The following is a 19,389-nucleotide window of genomic DNA, read 5'->3' on the forward strand; positions in this document are numbered from 1 at the left end:
TTCTTTAGCTCTTTTGCTGCAGAGTGAGCAGTGAAAAATCAAGAGCAGGGGGAAGAGAGGAGGGAAAAAAAGACAGAATTCTGGCTTTGCATAAGTTGGCTGCTGTGACCCTGTGCCACCCAGCAGTGTGCTGTGACCCAGCGCCACGATGCTCCTGCAGGCTAAAAGGGGCGGCTGTCCCCCCACTGCTGTGACCTCAGGGCAGTGCCCACCAGGGCCCACATGCAGTCAGCAGATATCTGCCTTGCACCTGCCTCCATCAGGGTGCCCACAGCTGGGCTGCCTTACCAACCTCAGTAGTGCTGTGCCCACAGCCAGGCCACTGAGCACGCCGCAGTGCCCACGGCAGTGCCATCATGCCTGCTGGGTGTCAGCACACAGCCCAACGCCATGGGATACCATGGCAGGGGAGCTAAGATGGTTTTCATTCTCAAAACATCATTAGGATTGAAAAATGAATCTCTTGCTTGCACGTTTTGCATAAATACATGGTAAGTTATCAATTGATGTTCAAATAGCTTAATTGAGTTTGAGAGGGGGAAAGGTCATTTAATTGGTCTATATTGAAATGTTAACAGAAACAGATATGGGGAGGAATAGACTTTAATGGCTGCAGTGTGGCACTGATGTCTGCATTCACTTGCAAAATTGTTAATTGGGGCACTTTGGTAGTTCATTTGCTTTTGTATTGATGTGCTGAGTCCAACGAGAGAAATTGGGTTTGTATATGGTATTTACAGAGACTTCACGTGCCCTCAGGAATAAAGGAAATAAAGTGTAAATCGAGCTGGTTTCTGAATGGTGCTGGTGCCTTCACTGAGGGGCTGGCAGCTATGCAACGTGTTGTCTACTAGCAGTGTGTTTTCACGTGTAATTAAGCTTAGTGGTTATATTTTGGCTTCATTTTTCTTCATACGTGTAGCAGTGGTCTTGAATAATGCCTTAGTACGATTTTTTAAAGTTTTGTATACGAAGTTTTTAAAGCTATTTTAGAACAGACCGTCTTGCAAAAGCAAGGACCTGGATGTTCATTTTAGCCCTGGAAGAAGGCGTTATCTCCTCGAACGTATACTGCAGGGATATATGGAGCTGCTGTTTGTGACCCACAGCCATCAGTGCCTGGGAAATCACAAAACCAGCTCCTGGTGTGTGCTATAAGTCCACCGGCCTCTCCTGCAGAACTTAAACCTTTAAGGTAGTGGCATTTTGTACATGGGAAGGGCAGAATCGTGCTGATTGTCCACCTGCATTTTTTGTGGGTTGTAATTGCATGGATTAATCCTGGTGCTGTTTCATAATAGACTTGCTGGATGCAAAGCTTGCTATTTGAATTTGCTGCAGGAAGGCTGCATTGTGTACAGTGTATAATCATACATTATACTCTGGGTACTCCCTATAAACAGAGGCAGCAAGAAAAAGCAGGCGCAAGATGAAGGAGCTGCGAATCCTTACTGTTACAACAGGGATTCTGCTGTGCGGCCAGCTAGGAGAGGATATTTTGCAGCAAAAAAGCCTCAACCTTGCAACTCTGAGATGAGAAGGACGTGGTGTTGAGCATAAATACTGTATCACGGTAGCTACTTGGTGCTGACTGCCATGTAACACTGCCATTGCAGGGCAGAGCTTTGGGGTTTGGGCTGTGCTTTGCCACGGAGCCTTTCTTTAAAGTCCTGGGGTGACATCAGCTTCATTTGCTCCTATGTATTTGGGAAAGTGCTTATGTGGAGATCACAAATGTGCATGCTGCAGCTATCTGGTTCTGCAAGCTTAATCAGAGTCCCAGAAAGTGTCATTGTGCCTGCATGCAAATGTATTTACATAGGAATGGGTCTGGGGCTCTTTAAAGAAGGCAACAAAGTTGAAGACGGAGGCCAACAAATAAATGAAAGTTTCTCTAAATCCATTGGATAATAGAGGCAGTGTTAAGGCTAACCACAGTGTTGAACTAAACAGAGGGATTACTCCTGGGTTTTGCATCAGTTGTTTTCTGCCGGGTGGCCTCACTTGTCAAAAAAAAAAAAAAAAAAAAAAAAAAGTTTAACGGGAGAACATTCACATGGCACATTGAGAAAAGAAGTATGCTTAATTCCATCAAAGCTCAGAAATCAGTCATTAATTTATTCTAACCTCCGATTGTTGGTCATTTGTGAAACATCTGGCCTTTAAGTCAGAGGAACCCAAACACAAGCACAATGTAGGCTCTTCTGCAGATGGGGCTGGGAGCGGCGCGGGCCGGGCTGAGCGAACGGCTGCCGCTTAGCGCTCTGCTCCCGGGACTTTGCAACACGTTGAAATGATTCCTTCAGTTAATTTACTCTCGAAATTAGATTATTGCTCATTTGCATCTTGGAAAAGTTCTGCCATTAAAAAAGAGTCTCTTGCTTCATGGTGAGTTAACAGATATTTAGCAATCTTGCAGCTTGCTAGTCAGAAATAGTTTCTAATGAAGTTGAAATTTGAGATAGAAAATGTATAAAAGCTTTCAGGAAAGACATACCCTATTTTCCATATGGCTAAGTAATTGTTATGATATTTGTTTTAAAGCTGGACTTAGACACTCCTGACTGCCCTCTAATTTGATATGGCTGGTCCAGACGATTCTTCTTGGGGAAACTTTCGCAGCAGAACGCAGTGAAGGAGATAAATAATTTTGCAGCTAAACACACATTGCAAAGTATAGAAAATAATTCAGTCGTCTTCGCCACTGTGCATGTAACAGTCTGCAGGTTATTCGACTCTACGAGGAGTTTGAATGAGAAGGAGCAAAGTGATGAAAAGCCGATTTGAAATAAAGGTGGCAACTAGGAGCTGGCAAAACTCTGCCTTTTGTTCATCTTAACGTATTCCCCCTGCCTTGTGCTGCGGGATGGGTGTTGCTTTCAGCTGGTGGGGGGTACTGATGTGCAGCTTTGACATTGCCCAGTGCCCCAGGATGAAAGCCACTGCAATTCATATGGGATGTAGACATGATGTAGGGGTGCAGACATGGAGATCTGCCAGTTCTGCAGCCAGGGCATTGTGAGGCTGCATCCCTACCCTTCCCTGTGTGTGCTATTTGGGGCCTAAAGGCCAGGGATCACTCGCTGGCCTGGCAGACCGTGTCCTAGGTAGGAAGAGGCTTGCTCTCCTGGCAAGCGTTGTGATGATGTTTGGGCATGTGACAAAGAGTTTTGAAGGGTTTGCGTAAAGCGGATCTTTCTCTTAATATTTGTTTATCCTTTTCCTCATTGCTAAGTAAATAAACCTTTAATCCCCATTCCATTGTAAAATTTACTGTATCAGAATCACAACCGCTGTAACTCCCTTTGATCCAGATTTGATCCTTCCATCCCAAAGGGGTGTCCGCAGTTTTGGCAGTTGGACACATCGTATTAAGGAATTGAAAGGCTGAACTAAGGACAAGTCAATATATGTGGGTTCTCAGCATTTGCTTGCCACTGTCATAGCATGGCTTCAGTTCAACAGCAGGAATTGGAAGCACTCAGGTTGCACGCCTGTGTGGCGGTCACACTTGGACTCCAGCAGCCAGCATTCCCCAAGCACTGGTGTCCCAAGCACTGCCAGGGCGGTAGAGATGAGAGCAGATCTCTTAAAACATTTGTGGAGCACAAGGTTTGAAACGTTGCTTTGAGAGCACGCAGATGATGGCTGGCACAGGGGTTCTCCCAGCGCTCTGGGAAATGAGCTGTTGACATTCTTTTGGGTCATCATCCGAGAGAGGAGGGCAACTGCAAGGATTGAGCAGATAAATTCATCCCAAAAGACTTTTATCCATTCCGTTGCAACTTGGAAGCGATTGTGTCGAATAGCAGCATTAATGTAGCCCTTTTAGCCCTTCAAAGTGAGCCTTATGTTAAAAAAAAAAATAAATCAAATGGCTGGAGTAATAATTTCTTTAGGTCTTCTAAGAGGTAGTTCATTATTTACATAATTCTGGAGCATAAACCAATCTTTCCTTCAAGAGGCTCTGAAATAGAATTGGGATCTTATAGAGGAAAAGAGTCTCTTTTGAATTCTAATCGACTGGATCTGTCTGAAATGCATTCCTAGTTGATTGTAAACAGCAGAATTTAAATTAATTTCTTCTTATCTTGTCTTTTGAAGAAAACTAGCAACGCGTTTGAAAAGTTTCGTTTTAAAACGCAGCTTGGAGTTTATTTTATTTCTTTTTTTTTTTGCTTGATGAAACAGGTGTTAGGCAGGATGGGTTTTGACAGCCGGACGGTTGTACGTTAGTCTGGGTTATTATGAAATAAATAGGAAAAGAAAAAAAAGAAAAAAAAACACCAAAAACTTCTTGACTTGAACTCAAATGATACTATATAGGCTGAATGTGCAGGAAAGGTTCCCACAATGCACTGTGAAAATCTAGGCTAACAAACACCCCCGCTGCGTTGAAAACCCCCAAAAAAGACAAAAGCACAATGAAATAGAAAGCTTACCACCGGTAGCTTTCAAAACGACAAACTAGGCAAACTATACATCTCCACCACTCCAATTTTGTCAGAATGCTAATGAGCCTGCTCTGATCTTTACTCGGCTTCCCGTGTTTTCTACATCTTCAAGGACCACATGGCGCTAGCAAAATAAAGACAACTAAATGAGAATTTCGAATGCTTTTTGTGTTGGGACCTGGTGCCTTTCAGTTGACGCGCTCGTTGAATATTCTCAACTTAAAAGCGTACAACAGGGGGCTGGGTATGAACTTTTTAGCAGGGAAAAATTTGTACAAAAGTAAATTAGTGTGATGAGGAAAATATGAGAAAAATTTCTGATTAATTTCCACTCTATAATATCAATGACACCTTCAGCCCCTCTCATACTCCTCGAACAAGAGATGCTGATAAAAGATGAATGATTCTGTGTTGTTCGCAGTGAATGTTTAGTGGTTTTTTAATAGCAGCATTCTACATAAAAGGCACCAGGAAGTACTCTGCATTAGCAGTTGAGATCACTAGTTAATAGGATGATGTCTTTTAGCTTTTGTCACAAGATTATTAGAAAGGATGGGTTTCTCTTCTCATCCTGGCATACTTTGGAGTGGTTCTTGAGCACAAGTGCTAAAATACAGGTTTCTCCATATTGTTTGCCATGCAAAGTAAAAGCCCTTTTAATGCAACACCTTTTACTTTTCTTTCTTTTTTTCTTTTTTTTTCTTTTTTTACCAGGTGATTTTGTCATTGATCTCTTATCTGCCCCCTTTAGCTGTATTAATCACTTGGAGTGTTCTGCTTCTCAATGGGTGCTTGATGATGTATATTGGCACAGATTCGCTATCAAAAAATAAATCCCTTATATGCTCTGCACCTTCACAAACCTGATTATCAAGCTGTATTTACTAGGCTGCATTATACGGTCTTGAATGCTTCTTGCTGGAGTCCCTTGGTCTGTAATAGGAATTCGCACTTGGTGCAAGCTGGGAGGAGGTGCTGCACCCCCAGAACAAGTTCTGGCTTTTAAAACCAATCACATACACAATTCTTTGGCATTTTCCAAAATGAACATAGGTTTGTATCCACCAGCGTTAGTGCTAGGGGAGGAAAATTATGGAAAATTATCTCTTTGCATGAGAGACGGGCTCTGTTTAAAAGGTGGTTTCGTCACTGTCCTCCCTACCAGCAGGAAGGGATATCTTAGTCCCTTTTGCATGCATGTTAGATATTAGGAGGAAGGTTTTACACAGAGGGTGTTACACACTGGAACAGGTTGCCCAAGGGGGCTGTGGATACCCCATCCCTGGAAGCATTCAAGGCCAGGCTGGATGTGGCCTGGTCTGGTGGTTGGTGACCCTGCACATAGGAGGGGGTTGAAACTGGATGATGATCATTGTGGCCCTTTTCAACCCAGGCTATTCTATGATTCCATGAAATGCAGACAACATGCGTAGTCAGCCTTCCCCACCTGAGTTCATCCCACTGTAAAGAAGCCCAGTGATCAAATGACAGTGGTTATTTATTTTCTCAAGGCAACACAGCACTGTTGTTGGCTGCCTAGGGGCTGGAGGAGATGCTGGCCTGCTCCCCATGCCTTCCCCAGCTGTAGCCTCATCATGGTGGTGAAGGAGAGCACCCAAAGGCAGCACAGCTTGCATAGCAGGAGGCTGCTCTGGGAGAGCCCTCAGTGCACTGAATAGACTTGCAAGCCTTCCAGAAGTCTTGCAAGACCCAACAGACACTTGCTTCTTTAGCTGATTTCCATCTTTCTTTGTGGTATTGCAGTATAAATGGTCTTTCATGTGGTCAGCCTAGTCTCTGGCTCCATGCCTGGAAGCCGGCGTTCTCTACAAGCAGGACCTGCCTGTAAAGAGAGCGGTGAGGAGAAAGGCACCGCGTTCACCCTGGGGCTCCCAGCTCATGCTGTGCTCTGCAGAAAGCTTTCTTAATTTTTCTCTCTTTTTTCTCCCTTTTACCACCAAAAACACTTTTTCTGTCAGCTCTGGGAACTGGAGCCCCGGGGCACCTTGGCCTAGCCTGGTTAGCCCTGGGAAGCTTAAGGTTGCAGTGGAATGAACCTGCCAGCTCCCAGTGAGACCAGGCCTCTTGGTGACATCGCTACATGGTCATATTCGGTGCCAGCCATCATCTCACATCAGGCAGCAGTTTGGGTTAAATTCAGCCCTGTCCAGTTAAGAAGTTCTTTTTTACTGCACGCCATCCCTTTCTAGCCCCAAGACTAAGCATTCTGAATGAAGCACTTCTCTTAGAAGAGCACAATCCAAAGACTGTAACTTCCCTCTCACTTCAGAATCTTTACCAACCATCACTCACCTTGTGAGCAGGCAGGTGGGACTGGCCTAAGGAGTAGTCACTAGCCATCAAGTAATTACTGTCACCAGTAACAAAGCATCCAACTCTGCTTTTTGACCTGCAAGCAAAATAGTTTGTCTGCCAGGTTACCATCCAGATCTTGGTGAATTTCCAAGTGAGAAATGATGGTTTTTTCCATGGTTTAAGAGGTTCAGGTGTCCCAGCTAATAATGCTAGTTTCCTGTGCTGCAAGCAAAGGTTTGATGGCTTTCCCAAGCCCAGGCTTCTTCTGAAGTTGTGTTACAGGAGCAAATTTGGGAATAACAAATTCTGGAGGGTAGAGAGGGACTAGTGTTGGTTCTGTCTAGTTTGAGGGTCCCTGCCAGCATTGTCCTTGGGAAGGAAGCATTGCTTTATAGGAGTCCCCAGATTTTTCACTTGAATCTCACCCCTTGCTGTCTGAATTTTGGGCTACCAGGCTGTGTGTTTTCTTCATCATAATAACCTCACATTTAAAATACGCTCATTCTCTTTACCAAGCCTAGGTGCTGTGTTTCTGTTGATTTTCTGTTATTTTCTCATGCCTGCTGTGTTGATTTGTGTAGGGAAAAATCAACAATCTCTCTTTTTCCATAGAAGTTTGTGACCTGCGACAACCTCAGGTAGCCAGGCCATGGGCTGCAGACGTGTATCTCTCTGTGTCAGTCCAGCTGTGGTTAGTAGAAATCCTGGCGTGCTCTGCACTGTGATGAGAGCCCCAACCTGTCTGCACAGCACTCAAAGTTCTCAGTGAGCTCTCTGATTTATTCCATTTCAAAAAGCAAAGAAATTACACATTTTCTGCTTGACAGTAAGCTAATTTGATGTGTTCTTGCGATAAAGGAATTCCCTTGGCCAAGGCTCTGTCTCGTTAGGGTTACAGTGCTTTTGGGGCCCAAGTAGTCAGACTGCAAGGCAATACAGCTCAGCCTGGCAGATTCTTGGCAATCAGCACCCACCTTTATGAGGCTTCATTGTGTGGACATCAATGTCTCCTCAACTGCTCTCAGACAGCAAGTTAGTGGCCGTGCGTTTTTCTTCACAGTGTTCCTTAGGCGTTTTCCCATTCAGGAAAATTGTGTGAGGGCTCTGGCTGATCACTAGCGCTCACTCCTGCAGGGCCATCTAAACAAGACACCCATCTTGTTATGTATGTCTCTTGGTGGCAACTCTTGTTCACGTTCAGTGATTTTTAATAACCAAGGAGGTTGTCAGTCAGTGAAATAAGAAGTGTTTTGGAGGGAAGATGAGTGTGGTAATACTGAAATGGAGGGTGTAAAGCTCGAGGTCGAGCAGCCCAGCTGTTCACACTGCCTGCTGGAGGCTCTTTCAACACTGAGATCTTTTAAGACTAAACTAGACTTTTTCCGCCAAAGATTGTCCTCTTGAAGGAGGTTAGCCCCTATCCTATAGCAGGAAGGATCTAGTTTCTCACTCTCGTGTTTTCTGTTAGTTTGTCAGAGTATTTATTGATACAGCCTTGCCTTCCCTTGTTCAACATTCAGCCCTCTTTTAATTCTTGCTGAGCTCTTAGTTTCAACATTGCCTTGTGGCAACGCGTTCGATGGTGAGCGCTGAGGCTTTGGGCAGAGAGAGTTCTTTTATCGGTTGTGAACACACCGCCTTCAATTTCAGTGCATTTCCTTGGGTTCCTATGAGACAAGATGAGGCACATCCTCAAACTATTCCTTTATTTGCTGTTCGTGTTCTCCTTCAGGTAACCAAGCCAATCTGTCCGGTTGCTCCTAATACAGCAACTCGTAAAAACCTGTCCCCCTAATTGCTCGAGTGCAACTCGATTGGTTTCCAGCAGGCAAACAAGCACAGTGCTGTGTGTTTTCAGAATTCATGGAATTCTCCAGCACTCGGACAGGCCACGATGGTCACCTTGCTGCTGTCAGACAGCAAATAGCACGGCTCTCAGAGCAGAAGAGCGGGACCAAGTTGCCAATTTCGGTCATTATTCGCCTCGCTCTTGCTCCCACGCTGGCATCCTGCTGCTGGCCTCTTCACCCAAGTGCGCTGAGGGAAGAAAGCTGCTTCTATTCTGCTTTAAAACTGTGGGTAAACAGCAGCAAATGGGCGAAGAATGGGCTCTGTCTTAAGTAGGTTGTTTTTCGTGTAGTTCTGCCGAGGTAAATGGGGAGATGGGGAGTTTTCTGTGTTTAACATGACACCGTGGCACACACTATACGCAGTGCAAATAAAATTTAAAAACAATTACTGCTTGAGACAGCATGCAAAGTGATTCCTGTGAACCTGTTATTTCTTGCCAGACCGAATGGGCTGGTAGGGGATGCTGATAGAAAGCCTTTATTATTTATCTGCTGTAGGTTGTAATTCATTTTTGCACAGCAGCTAAATACATTTACATGTAAGGATTTTTTTTTTTATAGTATGAATCTATTGGCTTATCTTGACAGATTTACAACAGTGTATCGTGTAGAGGAGTTACTGTGTTCATCCATTTACACTGCAGACCCATCCTGTCCCTGCATGTTGCTGCTTTCTCTTCCCTTTAAGTAGTACTCGTGGTGTTTTGTAGCACTTTAGTCTCTGTTTTCTTAGCAATGTACAGTTTCACCATGTTAATCCATATTTGGTTTATCTAGTGACTGGCTGCCCAAAAGGCTTTAAAATAATGGATCTAATGGCACATATACATCCCAACAGCCTGCTGATGGTAAGGGTGTGTTAGAAGTATTTTCAGCAGGAAAAAAAGGGGAGGGAAAAAAAAGCAGTTTGCTCTTTGAAATTGGTTCAAAACAGGCATTTGTCAAAACGTTCCTTATTTAAATATAGAATAAATAATTAGCTTGCAATTCAAACAAAAATCCATTTGTAAATCCTGAAGAAAGTGAAGGAAAAGATATTTTATAAAGCCTGCCCGGAGGCTGTGCAACATGAAAATAAGGCAATCCCTTGTATTGTTCTCCGAAAAAAACGGCAACATACATGCATGTTTGTAATTCTTGAGCGTTGAAGGTAAAAATTGGCTCAAGTTGTTCCTGAATAACAGTCATGAAAATACTGTTAGAATATGTGTGACAAACCATGGGAGGAAATAAAGTTGGAGCGGGGAGGGGGGCTGGGTTTTTGTTGGTTGTTTGGTTGCTTGGTTGTTTTGTCTTTCGGCTGTTATTAAAATCCAGGCTTCCTAGGACGACAGCACCAAACTTTATGCTGCAGCCTTGCCTGAACCCTGTGTGGGAGATGCCCCAGCCAGATGCACACTGCAAGTGCTGGTGGAGTTTCTGCTGTCCGAGGGCAGTTTGGTGCCCTGGTCTGCACTGATGGCCGAGGAGGGGTGTGGGGGATGTCAGGTGAGGGGGAGAGAGGAGCAGGCATCGCTCAGCTCTTGAGCTGGACAGTCAGATCAGAAAATGGCGTGGAGTACTCCCTTGAACTCCCTAGCAGAAGGGTAGCAGCAGAGTGTAAAAAATAAAAAAAGAAAAGAAAAGAAAAGAAAAGAAAAGAAAAGAAAAGAAAAGAAAAGAAAAGAAAAGAAAAGAAAAGAAAAGAAAAGAAAAGAAAAGAAAAGAAAAGAAAAGAAAAGAAAAGAAAAGAAAAGAAAAGAAAAGAAAAGAAAAAGAGAAAATAAACGAGCTAAACCTTGTCGGCTCTGGCCTCGGAGTGTGCAAGCACGACACCAAGGGCTGTGCTGGACACTTAGACAGGGACATGCCGTGCTTACGGCTCCTTCGGTTCTGCCTCGGCATTCCTTCCCACGCGTTGTGAGCATACAGGGCTGCCGCGCTGAGCTGCGCAGTCCGAGGCCGCGCTCAGAAGTCAGCACTGAGCTGCAGGATAAAGTGCAGAGCTCGTAATCAGCGCGTAAGTGAATAAATAGCTCTGCTTGATAGTTAACCAGGTGAGGTTAAACGCGATGAGATGAATTCGGGGCTTTTCAGCGAGCTGACAGTCTTCGTTTTGAGCTGTGGTGTAAAGTGCTTTATCCCGAGATGAGGCATTGTGGCAGAAGCTCACTCTGCCTCCTTCCCCTGGCCGTGCTGGAATACAGCCTCCTTTCTCTGCCGCTAACAAGACTGCTTCACCACCACAGCCCACTCTAAGTAATTAAATCAATCCTTTGTACTTACCGTATTCTCCTCTAGTGACGGTACTAGATCTGATTATATGCTTCATGCATATTCAAAGTACGGCACTGACAGCTCTTTAATGAGCTCTTACTTAATCAGCGCGAACAATGTTCATCTTGTTCTTTTTTTCCTCATACATTAGAGCTAGGAACAGTTGGGGAAAAAATGAAACATCCAGCATTCATTTGAAAAATATATTGTACTTTGAAAAGTGTCTAAGCTGGGGAAGTTGCATTCTGCCCTTTAAAAGTCTGATGGACAAATTGGATTACTAGTATTGGATTAAATAACAAATGGTGAGAGGAGAAATGAGAAAAGCTCGCTGTGATCACAGGCTTTAATATTTTTTGTTACTTATAAAGCTGAAGGGGTCTTTAACCAGTTATTAAAGTCAGGATTAATTTGTAATGGTCCAACTTACTAGCTTTAAAAGGGTTTTGTTGTTGTTGTTGTTGTTTATCCAAAACAATGGTGTAGTGCCTGCGTTATGGGAGGAAATGTAAGTTTGAGATCTGTGGGCGAGAGATAGATTCTCATCCTCTCGTCCTGGCACAGATAAGGGGTTTGCATGCGTGGTATCGATCTGTTCTCAAACACGTTTCCCGCTTCATTTAAATAATCTCTACAGTGGGCTGGTGTTTTTTTTCAGAGACCGGCACGCATATTACTCCCATTTTAATTTTCAGATCTTTGCAGTGAGGGAACGAAACCCTTGTTCTGCATTCGGAAAGTAACCACAAATGCGAGCAGCTCAGTGGTGGGGTTCTGCAGAGTGGATGTGTGCTGAGCTCGGGGAGAGGCTCGGTGCATTTTGTTCAGGCACTGCCAACATGATTTCAGCTTGCGGAGCTGCTGTCGAAGGAGCGCTTGGTTTTTCTCGGCTAAAAGTGTTTCCACCAAAGAAAGAAAAAAAAAAAAAAAAAGGAAAAAAGCAAATTAGCGCATGGCACCGGATGTGCTGAAAAGAGTTATTTAAGAATTATACGTCCAGCAGCTCATATTTTATTTTGCTTGCCTGGGAAGAATCTGTTTCAGCCCCGTGCACAAGAATTTAAAAGCTCGTGGTCAACAAATAAAATATCACCATCTAGCGCTATTAATATTGCACACATGTGTCATTTTGCTGATCAAAAAGGCCTTCACCGGGGTACAATTGGCCTTTTTCCAAATGCCAAGCTTTTTCTCAGCTTTTTCTTTTTTCCTCTTTCTTCTTTTGTTGCTGCCCAGGGATTTGTGCCTATCGCAGCCGCTATCACATGACCAGTGTCAGGGCATCACATGGTCCGAAGTGAATACAAAAACAGCTACCGAAAAGATTAAAAAATGGGTAAAACAATACGGACTTTGTTAACTCCCTTTAAACCAGCCCAGCCGGAGCGCGTTCCGCAGCCTTCAGTGTCGGCACAGGAACACCGAAATAACGCCCTTGGGAGTGCTGACCTGCAGCTCCCCTCCTTGTGCACCACTGCCAACTCTGTCTGTGGGGACACAGTAAGGGATAAAAGTTACTACCTCAGGTTTAGGTGCTCTCCCTGAGGTTGCCCCTTGTGCCATTAGTGCCAGAAGCTGACCGACGTGTTCCTAGGGCTGCGTATTTGTGGTTGTGAGAACTTTTGTTCACTCACTGCATGGCAATCCCAGAGCAGGCAGAAGCTTCCCTCTGCCTTGCTACCCCCAAATAAATGGGGGCTGCTGGGTGCCTTGCCATTGCCAGTTGTCACTGCTCCTAACTGCAGACCCTATTAGTGGGCCCAATCCAGCAGTACCTTTGATCTGTAACTTAGCAGCAAACTCTACCTATAAGTCTTAATCCTCTCTGGGGCAGTGCAGAACTGCTGAATATCATTGTCGATGCCGTGCAAACCTGCCATGATTTTTTCTACACGAAACCAGAAGCAGAGGTCCTGGGGGAGAGCAGCTGTGCAGCAAGGTACAGCTGCACCCCAGGAGCAGCCACCCACCAGCAGTGCCCTGCTGCTGCTTCCTGCCCCTTCCCTTGCACCAACGCCCTCAGATGGCACATTCAGGGCCCTTGGGGTGCTGCATGCCTCCCCCAGTGTGCCCCGATGGTGTGTGATCCTGGCTGTGCTGGGCTTACCTGGTGGTCAAGCCCACCACAGTGGGATTACTTTTTTCAATGGGAACATAGAGATGATATATTTACTTCAGAAGGAGATGTAAAATATATGATGAAAAGTGTCTGCTATCAAAGTTATATTTGTGAAGCTAACAGCTTTGGACTTCAGGACTCCTATAGTGCAGTGCTGTGATAGTTGTACCACTGGGATTCTGCCTTGTGATGTTATGTGATAGAGGAGGTGGATCTTCCGACAACTGAACTGAAATACACAGCTTAACTTGTGCAGTGCCACCCAAGTAAAGAAGCACTTTCTATTGCAGGAAGAAACACAGAAGAAGAGGAAGCTATGATGCAGGAGTGGTTCATGCTGGTTAACAAGAAGAACGCCTTGATAAGACGGATGAACCAGCTTTCCCTCCTGTAAGTACACATGGTCACATGCAAGTCCAGAAGGCAGATTTACCTGAATATTTACACAGCAGACAGGTGCAAAACACTTTTGCCTTCTTCCCATCAGACTTTAATATGTTTCCTCAAGAACGAGGAACACAGGCAAGCTGCGTAGCACATCGGGGAACTTGTTTTCCTCATATTTCAGACCTGACAATGCAGAGCGTGCAATGACATGAGATTAACCAGAGCTGTGAAAAAATATGAAACGCCAGGCATAGGTACATTTCCAAAGGCCCTACGGTAGAATCAGATTACATTTCAGAAGCGGGCGGGTGGTTCTGTGCCGTGCCCTGGCCAAAGGAAGCTTTTCCCAGCAAGGAGAGGCAGCACTGGGTGCAGCTCTGCTCCCTGCAGCTCAGCTCCTGCGGTGTGCCACCTAGCGTGCTGCTGCGCACAGGAGATTCCACCTCCAAACATCGAGCTTTCCTAATCCCAGGTCTAATTTTCATTATTCATTAGGACAAAATGTATATAGGATAATAGTGCCGGTGTTATCTCGGCAAATAGGCTGATGCTGAAATCTGTTCATTAGATCCGGGGGAATGTTTTACGCTTAGGACATTCCACAACAGCAGCTCTGAGGGTGGATGTGAAATGACTGTTTCCCTCAGTACAACAGAGGGCATTAAAGGCCCAGTTACCCGTCATGCAAGGTTTTAAGTTTGTGTATCACTTGTTTGGAGTAGCTTAAACTTTCAGAGAAAAGTCGGTCGCCAGTCCTAAAATCAATGCAAGTTAAAGGCTCTTTTAAGTGTTTAATGATTTAGTAATTAACATATTGATGAACTTTTGCAACTCGCCTAGGGAAAAAGAGCACGACCTGGAGCGGCGCTACGAGCTGCTGAACCGGGAGCTGCGCGCCATGCTGGCTATCGAAGGTAAGCAATGGCCGTGCTGCTGGTAATGACACGCAGCGAGCGCACCGGGCCCTCGGTGCCATGTGCAAGGTTTAGTCAGGAAAAATAGAAATACAGGGCACAAAGTGTGGTATCCTCGGCATACATGTAGTTGAAAGCACTAAGGAGGTGGAGGGTTGGTTTTGGAGCAGCGTCGCACTGCTTCTGGCCGCAGAGACCCAACAGGGTGACCTGCTGGAGGGAGCTCCTGCCTTCTGCTCTCTGGGTGGGTCTCACACCAGCACCTGGCTGGGAAAAAGGCCTCTTTTTTGTGGCAAAGATTTGCATTTGCCAGGCAAACCCTTGGTTGGGGTGACACCAGGATCAGGGCAGTCCCACACACCCGGTTTTCTCGGTTCTCTGCGCTCCCCGCGCTCAGTCACCTCACCTGAATGAGGCCCAGGGGCAGATTGACATGCGGGATCAGGGAAACAGCTCAAACTTTCCACAGGGCTTTGGAGTGAATTGTACAATAATCCTAGGGATGATTCATAATAAAAAATAAACATCCAGATAGCTTAACCCACTGCCTGCATTATTTTCTTATTTAAATATCTAAAGTGTTTTATAATGCTGTGCCTCTTATAGCTCTCAGTCACAAATGCTGTCGTATAGTTCAAAGCTGTTTGCTTAAAAGTTAATCCTTTGGGCTCTGCAAAATGGACCTTTTGTCTGATCAATGCAAATTGATTTTGCTATTCGGTATTGACCTCTTAACCCTTTGACTGTCCATGGTAATTTCTTTCTTCACCTGATAAGGTACCTGATCCATAATAAATCGATTCTAATTAGTTTGGAGACTTCAGTGGCAGCGTTAAGTTGGGAGCAGGAAAGCAGCAGGTTGCAGGTAGCTTTTCCTATCTGTCCATCTGTGGTTGTGTTTCTGCATAAGGCTGCCTGCACTGTATCCTTGGGTAAACTTGGGTCAGGAATGTACACATGGCTTGCTGCGGAGACAGCCGGATTAGCGGGGAATCATAGCACTGCAATAGTCAGTACATGGAATGCTCTAAAACCAAGGAGGACGTGAGAGATGCTGTGCTTCCTTAAATCAAAATGCTCAATGGCCTCAGCCATGTGTTTCTGTCTGGGGATGGCAGAGCGGCCCTGTGCTGCTCACACTGACTGGGACAACATCTGTCTTTAGTTCAGTTCAGTTCAGTTCTGCAAGTTCAGAGAACGATGCTGAAACACAGCAAGGTCTCTCTCTTGGTTTGTTGGTTTTTTTATTTTCCTGGGGTTTTTTTGTTTGTTTTTTTTTCACTGCTGCTGATGGGGTAAACAGGGAATTAGGGAGTAAATGGAGGAGCACTGGAAAATTTGGGTATTCTTTTTATTCATACAACGAAGTCTGTGCAGTGCATTTTGCACCATAAAAGAAATGGTTATCCCATCAGAAGTTTCGGCAGCGCTCTGCTCCAAGCCTACAGGAGGAAAAGCGCTCCTAACAAAACCACAGCAAAATGCCAGAGAGAAAACAAAACGCAGCCTGCGGCCAACCGAACCGCGCGGCTCAAAGAGGGGATTGTGAGGCAGAACACCAACCCGGGTTGGAACGTAAAAGATAAAAGAACTTCTTGAGAGATGGCAATACGCTGCCGGGACGAATCGCTGTAACTTCCACGGGTGGCTGTGCTGGTGATGTGTCCCCCAGGCAGTTCACCCCGCTGCTTATGGCGGGGAAGGCTGCAGGCAGAGCCGGCTGCGGGACGGGGCTGCGGGGTGCGCGAGCGGCTGCAGCGCTGCTATGAAACAGGAGAGCGCCAAACAAAAGCCGGACTTTTTATCCACCTCCTTGAGCTGCAGAGATGGGCAGGGAGGCAGAGAGCAGCTCGCTGCTGTCCGGCAGCTCGGCAACACGCTGCTGCCCGCACGGGGCTGGGGACGTGGGGCCATCCTCCTGCACCGCGCGGCCCCAGCGCCGCCTCCACCCCTTTCCCTTCTTTCTTTTCCTTTCTTAATTCAAGATTTAATGCCTCCTTGGGAGAGATAAGTTTGTTTTTGCACATCTTGGGAGGGGGGTGTTCGTTTTCTGCCCAAGAAATGGATCTTCTTTAGGGTTTTGTACATCTTGATTTATTTCTGGCTTCCAGTTTGAAGTGGGTGCTCTTCTAAAAGGATTTATGCATAGGTTCACTATTTTTGTAGTTATGGTTTATATGATAAGCTTTTTATATTTAAAATCAATATGTAATCCTGTGGAGGAGCTTATCCTCTAAAACCCCATTTGTAAATCTATTTTAGCTTTGTTACACCGCACAGCCCGGTATCCCATAGATTGATTAGGCGCAGCACAGAATCCTATCAAACGGGCTGCTCTGATGATGATGCAAACTCTTTCAGGATTGCTAGTTGACTGGAACCGCAGATAAGGGCTGCCTGCCATCCCCCAACGCGCTCCTTACAAAACTCCCGTTAATTTCCATCAAAGTGCCCAGCTTCGTTATTGCGGCGCCGGGGCTGCGGGTTTTCCCTCAAGAACTTTTGCCCACTTGCATTAAAGCATTTCTATGGGAACTGGCAGCTTGTTTGCCCCTAGTAATTATTGCCCTGCGAGCAGTGGAGGGGGGGGAAAAGACAACGCGAAGTCAGTGAAGAACTGAAAGCATTTCTCTTCCAACGAGAGTTTCACAAACTCCGTCATTTCAGCCCGCGCGGTGCCCACAGCTCTCGGCACTGAGCGTGGATCTGGCCCTGGGGCTTCGTCCCATGGCTGCGTGGGGCTCAGCCCTTACGGCACCGAGGGCCCCCGGGCACAACAGGTGGCGGCCTGCCGGGCACCCCGGCATTGCAGGGAGGGACCCCAAGGGGCTGCTGGCGGGACGCTGTTGGGTTAAAGCCAGCTTGAGGGGAGCTCCAGCAGGGAATGTGATCCTACAGCTCCGCGCCGGCCCCGCTCCTTGCCACCTGCTACCCGAGAGTGGGACAAACGGGTCTCTTTTTGTGGGGAAACGAAGTAAAAGCAGCGCACGGCGCGTCTGATCCGCCGGGGATGGGCGGACGCAGAGAGCACGGGACAAATCGTTGCGTTCCGTTGACGCGGTGTCGCTGAGCCCACGGAGAAAACGGGAAGGGCAGCTCGCAGAGGGGACCTGGCAGGAAAAAAGAGTTGGGCAGAGCGAGGCCGACGCTGAAATGTTGGCCCGATGTTCGCCGTTTGCAAAGCCGCAACTGCGGCTGAAAATGGGGAGCTGAGGGGGAACGAAAAAACAAACAAAAAGGGAATGGAAAAAAGCAAAAGTGCTGCGAACAGCTCAGGCGGAGCCGCGCCGGTACCACGCGGGGTGCGCTGCCCCCGGGGGTCGCTCCGCGTTGCGCCGCATTTTCAGCGCTCGCCGCGCCCGTCCCAAGGCGGCCCCGAGCCCCGTGCAGAGAAAAGCGGGGAGAGCCCGTGCGGCTTCCCTCCTCCCCAACGCCCCCCCTCCGTTTTTTTTCCTTTTTTTCCCTTTTTTTTCTTTTTCCTTTTTTTTTTTTTTTTTTTCCTGTTATCATCCCCCCCTTTATTTTTTCCTTTTTCTTTTCGAAGCTCTCCCTCCCTCTTCTCCCCCCCCCACCCTCCGCTCCCCGCCGCCTCCCTCCCCATTGTTTACCTTCCTAATGAGGGAGGCGGGGATGGCCGCGCGGTGAGTGACAGCGGCAGCCCCGGGGCACGGCCGGGACGGGAACGGCGAACGGCTGCGGAGCCCCTTCAGGGGGAACGCTCCGGGTGCGGAGTCCCGCGGGGAACAGAAATCACGGGGCTAATCGCTAAAAGTCGTTAAAAGAATGAAAGGCGAGGCGGGCGGCGGCGGGCTGTGCCGGGCGGGGTGGCGGAGGGGCTGCGGACTGCGCCCCAGAGGGCAGAGCCGGGCCGGGCTGTACCGCACCGGGTAGGTCTGCGCCCCGCCGGGCCGTGCCGTGCCGTGACCGTGTCCGTCCCGCCCCGCAGACTGGCAGAAGACGGAGGCGCAGAAGCGGAGGGAGCAGCTGCTGCTGGACGAGCTGGTGCTGCTGGTGAACAAGCGGGACGCGCTGGTGCGGGACCTGGACGCGCAGGAGAAGCAGTGAGTAAGAGGCGGGGGGGGCCGGGCTCTGTGCCCCCGCTCACCCCCGGGTGTCCCCGCAGGGCCGAGGAGGAGGACGAGCACCTGGAGCGGACTCTGGAGCAAAACAAAGGCAAGATGGCCAAGCGGGAGGAGAAGTGCGTCCTGCAGTGAGCGGCGGCCCCGTCCTGCGCTGCCGAATCGCCGCCGAGAAGCTGCCAAGGAAGAAAAAGAGAGAGAAAAAAAATGTTTTGCAAAAAAATCAAATCAAATCAGCCCCCCCAACACACACATACACACACACACACACACACACACACACTCTCCCCCAATCCCCCCCACTCCCCCATTCCCTCGGGCCGGAGCCGGCGGGTCCCGTCCGGAGCTCCGCGCAACCCCGGGTTCGTGCTGTAGGGTTAGAGGGGCCCGGAGATCCAACACCGACCCCACGGGGAGGGCCCTCTCGGTCCCGGTCCTGGTCCCGGTCCGCACCCCCCGCTGTCCCCGGGCCGTATTTATTGCGCCGGGCCCCGCGGAGCCCCCGTTTATTTATTACAGTGTCGAGACACGGAGAAAGCGTTTTCAATAAAAACCGAATCTTTCTTACCGGACCGAGCGCCTCCTCTGTGTGCTGCCGGGGGGAGACGGACAGCGCGGAGCTGGTGGGGGGGGAAAGTTTGGTCGGTCGCGGGCCGGGGAAACTTCGGCGGGGTAAGAAGCGGCGGGCGGGGGGGGGAGGGGGCGGCAGGGGGGAGCCGGACAGGGAGCGCCGGGCGGCCTTCGTCTTCCTCCTCGTCGTCGCCGTCGGGCTTCGGGTGTCCCCGCCGAGGAACCGGGGAAGTACGGGGGAAGGAGAGAAATAAAGAAAAACGAAAAGAAGGGGGCGGGGGGGAGGGGGGAGAGGGTGAAGGGGGGAGTGAAAGCCCTGCGGTGCGGTGCGGTGCGGTACGCGGTACGCGGTGCGGTGCGCGGTGCGCTCGCGTTCAGCTGTAGCGCGGACGGGCGTCTTGTTGGGGCGCGCTCACCGCCTCTCAGCGCTCCCGGCCACTCGCC

At 47.9% G+C, this 19,389-nt stretch overlaps 1 protein-coding gene across 21 annotated transcripts in view; it reads left to right on the top strand.

Moving 5' to 3' along the window:
- Positions 1-18,947, top strand: part of EHBP1 (EH domain binding protein 1) — a 184,753-nt gene extending 165,806 nt beyond the window's left edge. For all 21 annotated transcript variants that reach the window (XR_014944325.1, XM_015856563.3, XM_015856564.3 and 18 more), the window contains 4 exons: positions 13,286-13,385; positions 14,223-14,296; positions 18,243-18,357; positions 18,420-18,947. Coding sequence is in view for 20 of the 21 variants with exons in the window: in XM_015856563.3 (XP_015712049.2) it covers positions 13,286-13,385; positions 14,223-14,296; positions 18,243-18,357; positions 18,420-18,510 (380 nt within the window). In the remaining variant the exon portion in view is untranslated. The remainder of the gene's footprint in view (positions 1-13,285; positions 13,386-14,222; positions 14,297-18,242; positions 18,358-18,419) is intronic.
- Positions 18,948-19,389: the final 442 nt, after the last annotated feature.

Source organism: Coturnix japonica, chromosome 3, assembly GCF_054131305.1.
Source record: "Coturnix japonica strain WE chromosome 3, WE-NBRP24, whole genome shotgun sequence".
NCBI classification, from domain to species: Eukaryota; Metazoa; Chordata; class Aves; order Galliformes; family Phasianidae; genus Coturnix; species Coturnix japonica.